This window comes from Cystoisospora suis (assembly GCF_002600585.1).
Source record: "Cystoisospora suis strain Wien I chromosome Unknown contig_2367, whole genome shotgun sequence".
Classification (NCBI taxonomy): domain Eukaryota; phylum Apicomplexa; class Conoidasida; order Eucoccidiorida; family Sarcocystidae; genus Cystoisospora; species Cystoisospora suis.
Genome location: NW_027155166.1, coordinates 1 through 8234, shown reverse-complemented (window position 1 = coordinate 8234; position 8234 = coordinate 1). Strand labels below are relative to the sequence as shown.

General features: G+C 44.1%; 2 protein-coding genes across 2 annotated transcripts; one reads left to right on the top strand and one right to left on the bottom strand.

Annotated features, from left to right (window-relative positions):
- Positions 1-37: 37 nt before the first annotated feature.
- CSUI_004945 (uncharacterized protein) lies at positions 38-1355 on the bottom strand (the record flags this gene model as incomplete). The annotated part of the gene is made up of 1 exon (XM_068065126.1): positions 38-1355. A coding segment is annotated over one exon (369 nt), but the record flags the coding sequence as incomplete, so codon positions are not given.
- Positions 1356-1630: 275 nt separating this feature from the next.
- Positions 1631-7756, top strand: CSUI_004944 (rhodanese family domain-containing protein). Its single transcript, XM_068065125.1, has 5 exons — positions 1631-3106; positions 3855-3979; positions 4547-4635; positions 5534-5649; positions 6514-7756. The coding sequence occupies exons 1-5, from the start codon at positions 2635-2637 to the stop codon at positions 6705-6707; spliced, it is 996 nt and encodes a 331-aa protein (XP_067922898.1). The 5' UTR covers positions 1631-2634; the 3' UTR covers positions 6708-7756.
- Positions 7757-8234: the final 478 nt, after the last annotated feature.

Sequence of the window (8234 nt, the reverse complement as noted above, 5' to 3'; positions counted from 1 at the left end):
ATACATACACACAGAACTATCTATCTATCTATCTTTAATCTATCTATCTATCTATCTTTAATCTATCTATCTATCTATATAGAGAGAAATGTTAGGAAGTCATGGTTTTTTAAAGCATCGATCGAAACAAGGGGAGTGAGAGGAGTAGAATATGAAAGAAGAAAAAGAAGAAAGGAGAGGAGGGAAAGGCAGAAAAGAAGAAGAGAATCGAGAAGAACAGCAAGAGATGAATCCAGGGAACGAACTATCGAGAAAGACCAGAAGAGGAGGAGGCGGGAAAGAAGACGAAAAAGAAGAGTGGCTAGAATAGAAAGTCAAGATGAGCTTAATGAGAAAGACAAAAGATGAAGAATGGAAAAAGACTCTCTACGTAAGGAGACCTGACAGAGTGTTGAAGGCTAAGAAGACGAGGAAAGGATAGCTTGACTACGCGAAATACCAAAGAGGTGGACTGGAGGAGACCAGGAAAGAAAGAAGAGGGCGAGGCCCCGTGAAGAGACAGGAGCTCTCAGAAAAGAAGATGAGAAAGAAAACGCTTGTATAGATGGAGATGAAGGAAAGAAAAGAGGAGAAAAAGTCACGGACAAGATTCGGTCTCCTTGTTAGGAAAGGAAAAGAAGAGACGTTTCTAGTGGAGAAAAATGAGAGAGTGAGAGGTGTCTATGCTTTCAATCTACAGAAAGAAAAAGAGAAGACGATAAGAAAAGGAGCTATACATATACATATGTATAGATAAATATCCGGAGATAGATTCAATGTATCTTCGGGTCTTGGTCCGAGAAAGGAGGGAGAAGAACGCTGTATCTGTTGTATGCTATGAAGATAGAAAGCTTCTTCAGGTACTAGGTGATCGAGATGCAGGATAAACAGCATGTATAAGGGTAAACCTATACGACAGTCTACATGCATGCTTGCACCTGTTTCTATAGGTCAGGTGCAGAGATGCAGGAGAACAGAAGAAGAGAAAAAGAAGGAGAGATCGACTTCAGTGGGACGAAAGAAAGAAGGACATGAGACTCGCGAGAGTGAATAAAGTTTGGGAATACCCACGAGAAAAGACAGACAGAGGAGAAGAAGAAGGAAACATGAAAAGACCAGTCGCAACACGAGAGAGAAGGAGAAGGGAGCGAGGGAATAAAAGACCAAGGAAAACGAAAGAACAACGCAAGTATCTGCGCGTCGACCGACTGAAGTGTAGAAGACATAGAAGCAGCGGGTAAGTGACCAACGCTCCCAAATTCCTTTTGGCTGTCTTTCTTGAATTGAAGAAGTTAGGAAAGTGAAAAAAAAGAGAAGTCAAGAGAGAGCTCCAAAGTCTTTCTTCTTTGTCTGATCCAAGAGACACTCTTCTCTTATGCCAATGAACTCTTTCTTTCCCGGCGCTTTTCCGCTCCTTTCGATCGACTCGAAGCGTCGAAAAGAACCAACGAAGCAAGCTTTTTCTTTCCCTTGCATGCAGACGGGGGCTAGTACTGAAGCTGAAGCCGTTAGCAAGACCTGTCAGGCGGGAGACAGGAAGGCTCGTGCGCGAACTGAGTGACTGCTCATGTTGTCACGGTGCTCTCTGCGGACAGGGAGGAAGAAGATCCACATCTTTTTCTCTTCTTCGTGTTTTCGTTTGTTTCACACGTGAAAAGGTTCGGGTTTGTTTTGGTCAAAGGGAAGATTCCAAAGAGAAAAGCTCCCTGTCAGGAAAGGAACCGTGAAAGTGAGTGAGCGCGTGAATCTTGAGTTAGCTGGAGACAGAGTGTGTGAATTGCAGCTTTTATTTCACCCCCCCGATAAGCTTTTTTCTCCTCGGTGGTCTTTCGTTTTTACTTCATTCTCGCCTTTCAGTTTCGTAAGAAGAGACAGATCGACTTTTTGTTGTGTGACTGGTGCGAGAACCCGAAGAAGAACGTCGTCCGCCAACTGGAGTGTACATACACTCTGCATGTGGTCATTCATTCTAGGACCTCCTTCACTGAAGGCTTGTTGTTGGTCTCTCGGCAAGAACACCATCCGCACACAAACCCCATCTGCTTTTGCTTTTCCCTTTTTTCCGTCTTAAGCTGTTCTTCTTTATCTCATCGACTTCAGCTCGTGTTTCTAGAGCTAGCTAGAGTCACCATAGATTCTCTTAGCAAGTGCCGTAGTTCTATGCTTTGATCCGTGTGTTGGGCTGCCTTCTTCCCTCCATCTTCCTTCCTTTTAACTCTTTCAACTCCCTTTCTCTTTCGCCTCATTCCTACCTTACGTCTCTTGTCCTATCAAGGCATTCATCCCCTCTCTGCAGCTCGGTGTTACCTATCTAAAGCCACCGACATCGTTCTTGCTTCCTTTGTCTCTTTCGTTATTGTTGCCTTTTCATTCTTTCTTCGTTTTTCCTCCCTCTTTTCTTTGAATGTTCTTCTCTCTTCCCACTGTCGTAAACTGACAGCTCTCTGTGGTCACACCCCAAGAAAGAAGGGCTGAGAGTGCTTGGAGGAGTCTCTCTATGTAGTATCGTCGTCTGTCTTTCTTCTTTCTCGAGTATCAGTTCTACTATACCTCACTATATACAATCATATCATCTCTCATCTCCCCCTTGTTCACCCCCTCTCTTTCTCCTCGTCTTTCTCCGTCTCTTCGTTCCGTCAATTCGAAGAAGACAAGATGACGATGCCTTGCAGATCTTCTTCTCTACGTTTAGCTGCCTATCTGGCAGTGAAGAGTTTTATGTTGTTTCCTTCTTCTCTTTCGTTTTCGAGAGCTTCTCTATTGAAGTGGAGGATACCTGACTCTTCTATGCTCTTTCTTAACTCTCCTCCTTCGTTTCTCTCTTCTTCTGTTTCTTTTCCAGTAAGATCAAAAGGCGAATCTTTCTCCTTTCTACAGCGTCCTCAGGAAGATAATGTTTCAAAAGATAACAAAGGAAATGAACAACAGAGATATGAAAGAATCCCACCAAGAATTGCCTTCAATTCCAGACAGACGGGATGTCATTCCAGCCATCATCCCTCACTCTCAACCCGTGGATGGACATATGGAGCTGCGGTGTATAGACACCGCAGTATGCTTCTACGAGATGGAAGAGGAAAGGCCTTGTTTAGCACCGTTTCCCACTCGACAAGTTTACCACTCTCTGGTAAGGACTGCAATGAAAGATCTCTCTTCCTTTTCTCCCTTCTTCGACAGAGCACGATAGACTTGAGGTGTCTGAAAAGATAAAGAGAAGATAGATTTCTGTGGGACCCACTTCTTTTCTCTGAAAGAAAGATCACCCTCTCTTTCTTTTTCTATCGCTTTCTCCGCAGTAAGGCTGTCCTCTTCATATCTTCTTTCTTTGTCTGGCCGTCTGACTCTTCTACGTTGCCGTTGTACCTTGCGATGTCCTGCTGCATGCACAGGTCTTCTACCTCGCTAAGACAAAGATACATCGGGATACCCATAGATCAGTTGTATTTGTTTAAAAGGTTCTAGATGGTCCCAAGCCCAGAGAAGCTATGTATGTGGATCTCCCTGCATAAGCTTATATCTGTTCATATACATACATAGGTACGTACATATGCATACATCCCTACGTACATACATACACATACATACATTGAGTATATGTTGGGTATGATCTATAATACAAAAGTCGTCTACATATTGGAGGATCGTGGGGCACCTCTAGGGTGCTCTCTGAGACAAGCTAGCCACTCCTGTAGATTTTAGGTATGATCTATGATGAGGCTGCGTCATTCACTGCATCATAAGCGTAGCCATTCCATTCCGACTCCTATCATCCTCTTTTTCTCTTCTTTCACTTGGAGCATCGACTTCTCTTCACCATCTATATGGATCTCCTCCCCCCTTTTCCTCCTACCTCTCTGTATTGCTTCTTTCTACAGCGAGCTCGAAGAACATTCCCACTGTCGACAAGGAGTTTGTGAAGCGCCTCTCCGATACTCAAGATAAGATCGTCGATGGAAAGAAGTACCTCCTCCTAGATGTTCGCGAACCCTCCGAGCTTAAGGTAAAGGAGAGAGAGAGAGAGAGAAAGAGGGACGTTTTTGAAAGAAGATGTCTTCTTATCGAAAAGTCTCTTTCTTCTTGCCATAGACATGAGCAGGAGGTTTTCTTTCTTTCTGATAGATGGTCATCCACAATACATGTACATAGTTTTCTATCTCTATAAGAGCATGTATATGTGTCGGAGTACATCTGTCTACGTTAACGTCTATGTAGGAAGCGCGATGGACGAAAAGAGAATCTATATACGAGGCTTTCTTTTTGATAGAAAGAGAGAGGGGTTCTCTGATACCCTAGGCACGTGGGGCATGCCTATAAATTCGTATATACACTTGTATACATATGCATGTATGCACCCTGTTTTCTCGTCCTTTTTAGTCGCGGTTTGTCTAGATCCCTATCTTTTCTAGGTCCTTTCTTTAGGCGTTTCGAATTCTTTTCTGTCTCCAAATCTTTTGTGAGCCATGAGACGTGCTACTCCTACTACCGTCTCTTCTTTTCTTATCACACTGTTTGATTCATAGCATAAGACCTTACCTTTCTTTCTTCTTTTCTCCTTTTCTTTGCTTAGACACTCGGGTGTATTCCAGGGGCTGTAAACATTCCTCTCAAGACTCTTCGTGATGCCTTCAAGCTTGATGCCGGTAGTTTTCATCAAAGGTATACAGAAAGGAGGGAGTCTATGATTCTCTTGCTTTCTTGAAGAAGGGTCTCTTCATTCTATCTGTATCTTGTCTTCTGGTTCATTTTCTTCTTTTCATTATGAAGCCTTTATTTAAGTGATTGACTTCATGCACTTGTATCATTCTTTCTTCGTCTCTTTCTTCTTCTTGTTAACCTTCTTCTGTCACATTTCAACATGAGGAAAGAATTCTTGTCTTTTCTCTCCTTTCTTCTCTTCTTTCTCGTCTCTCTTCTCTACGGCTGCTCTTTCTTTGAGCCATAGTAGCCGGGCGTGTCTTCTTATAGGTACTTCCTTTGCGCTCTCTGCGACGATAAGAAGTATCTCTGTATACATGTATATTCCAGGGACACTGAATGGACAGGAGAGACGCCTGTCTCCCTAGCATATAGATGTGTAAAGCTTCATCTCTTCTGTCCTGCTACCTGCAAAGTATCCTTTATTCCATGTAGTCTTAGGTGCCTATGGGTCGCTTATGGATTGAGGGTAACCAAATCTTCCTCGGCCTTTGTTCGTATGTCAAACTCTTCCTATACGATGAGTAGAGGTCCACTTGCGAACGGTTGGCTCTTTGCCTTTGACAGAGGCTCCGTCCTCGGCCTTCGTGTATTTTGGATAGCCGCTTTCGTACTTGGTGCGGGGCGTCGGCCCCTTTGACTCGATTCTTCGTGTACGATTCGCTCCGGTTCGCCACGAGGGTGAAGATATGATAGACATACTAGTAGCAAGGAGACAGAAGGGGAGATGAAAGACTCTTTTTCACATTCATCTTTCGCCGGCCAAAGAGTTGGAGTTTCGAAGATATCCACTATCCATGTCTTTCTGCCTCGGTTTCTCTGTATATGTATGTATGTATGATGATGTATGTATGGACAGGTATATATGCATGAAAATGTATGTGTTGAGTTGCTGTGTTTCTTGTCTGCTGAATAGATATAATTGCCCTAAGCCTGATATCAAAGAGGTGACGCTTGTAGTCTATTGTCAACGAGGTAAGGAGGAGTTTCTTTTCTTCACAGAATGCTGTCGATATGCTTGAAATAGGAAGACGCTTTTGTTCTCCTAAGACTGAGCTATGCTAGTAATAAGACTAAAGAAGATGATGGAAGTTAAGGAAGCTATTCATTCACAGGCTTAGAGTACCTTAGGGTGTTCTCTGCGAAGGTTCGTGAAGTCAAAAGAAACGACCTTCGTTCCCTTCTCTGTATGTATATGTATATATAAATATTTGCATGCGTATACGTATACGTATCTATCTATCTGTCTATTTGTATCTGCGTATCTATCTTTCTATATAGATAGATAGGTAGATATTCAAATGTGTATGTATATCGAAGGAAACGGAGCCCGTACATATAGGTGCACATTTAGAGAAATTCTTCATTGACATGCCATCAGCAAAGCAGAGAGATCTGTGACGGTCTCGCGAAGAAAAGACTGTATATCTGCTTTTCTTCTTCTTCGTCTAGAAGCTCTGCTTACAGTCTGCCCTGCTACTCCTTCTACCTCTCGGTAGGTGTGTCGCCATAGTAGGGTCGTGAGTACTTAAACAGAGAGAGAGCTCTGACTTCAGTAAGTGTTGTTTTGAAGCGAAGAAGATCCATGGCGTGTATCTACAGGAGATGGCGCCGGCGTTCACACATTCGCCTACTACCGGGGGTATGATGTACTGTAACTCCTCATCCGAGTTAGCGGTGCTTAGCGTTGAGAAACATAGGTATCTAAGAATAGATGTACATAGCTAGCATCATATATATCTATATATATGTATGGTATGGATGTAGTTTATATATGCGGATTTGGAACGATGGTTTGTCTGACTGTGTGTGCTCTTCTTTTCTGTGGTTTTTTTCTAGGTGTACGATCTACACGAGGGTGTGAAATCCTTACAGAGCTAGGTATCCCTACACTTAACTATGTAGGCTCATATGCTGACTGGTCATCTACATCACCCCCCTCCACACCTCAAGACAGCCCAGCGCCCTCCTCAGCAGGAGGTGATAAGACTAAGAATACGACAGCTACTACTGAGAAACAAGGCTCTCCTTAGTTTGAAGTGTCTTTGAGGTGATTCTCCTGTCGCGCTTCGGAGACAAGAAAGAAGGATGAAGGCGGCAGTGAAGTATCTATATAGCAGGTAGACAAGCCAGACATCAGAGAGAATAGATAGATCCAAGGGTTTTTTCTCAGGGCAAAGTAAAAGACTTTGCTGAAGAGACAGAAAGACGGACGACTATAGGTAGGATGACAACGGTGGTCACCTAGAGAGTTGAAGTAAGATCGAGAAGATCAAAAGGAGAGGTGAGAGAAGGATCAGGAGAGATGACCGAAAGAATCGGGTACCATCTTTTCTAGTAGAGACGGGGTTGTAGAGTATTTGAAGAGCCTTTCAACGTCTTCTGTAGGAGGGGAGAATACTAGATGAAGAAGTTAGGTCATTCAGTTATCTCTCTTGACCAGAGCAGAACGCGCATCTGATTCCTAGTTCTTCCTCTCTCTGTGTCTTCACTTGCTCCTCGGGGTTCTCTATTTCGGAAATAGTGTTATGTCAGAGCTCCCTAAGAGGGCCCAAGTTCTGCTGGCTGAGTGTGTAGTGAAATGAAGACCCAAACTCATTCATTGGCACCTTGTACTGTGGATTCGCCGACCAGGACATGCAAGCGATGCCCGGAGATTTCCGATCTGTATAGTGTATGTAGACTCTGAACGATGTTATGTCGGTAGGGAGGAAAGTTTTGAATAGCCTGCCTGGGAGCTTTTAGCTGATACGTTGGGGCACTTGTTTCAATCGTGTAACGTGCTTTGAGAATAGCAAAGTGAGGGTTTGGGAAGGAAGTTTTCTCGAGTTCATCGGTGGTTGAAGTGACGAGTGCTGCTTGATTGCGCACTGGCAAAACCGAACGCGGCATGCTCCGGGAGAAAGAAAAAGAGTGTCTTTTTCCGTGATAGACGTCCTCTTGGATAGGTGGTGGTGATTGATGTTTGCAAAAGGGCACACTTCTGCTATAGATTTGTTTCTAAGAAAGACTCCTTCTGAAACACAGGTTGATGGCTGGTATGCCTTCTTCTCCTTTGACTGGAGAACCCTGGCGGTGTGAGATCAACTTAGCACTGAGAAGCTCTCTAGCAGCTGGTCTGCTTTCTTCAAAAAAAGAGAATCTTTGTTGCTAACGCCGATGCTAGTTGCTTCTCATGGGGGGGCCGTTTGTAGGAGATTCCCCACGATCTGAGGAAATTGGCGGAGTACACCAGGAACAGGCACTACGGGTAAGTCTAGCATGGATTCTTGTCTCGCCGTGGGAGCAGCTGTTTTCTTTAGAAGAAATCCATGAATCCTGAAAGGAAGTCAGGATGCGTGAAAAAAACGACTTCATGAGTGGACGGTCCTCCCGTTGAGACAGGCCGTTTGCCTTCGATGGCAGAGATTTGCCAGATGCGTGACCGACTGTCCGAAACTGACTTGCTTTTCGTGTTGCCTGGAGGGCTCAAAGCGAAACGCGTCTTGAGGACAGTACGGTTGTCGAGTTATGCTGCTCCCTTCACGAAACACGGACGTCGCGCGCGACGTCCGTGTTTC

Bases quoted from the DNA above. Each gene is read 5' to 3' on its own strand.
- CSUI_004944 (XM_068065125.1), top strand. From the start codon at position 2,635: ATGACGATGCCTTGCAGATCTTCTTCTCTACGTTTAGCTGCCTATCTG. The intron at 3,980-4,546 runs GTAAAGGAGAGA...TTCTTTGCTTAG, and splicing joins GCGAACCCTCCGAGCTTAAG to ACACTCGGGTGTATTCCAGG. The intron at 4,636-5,533 runs GTATACAGAAAG...ATGTATGGACAG, and splicing joins GCCGGTAGTTTTCATCAAAG to GTATATATGCATGAAAATGT.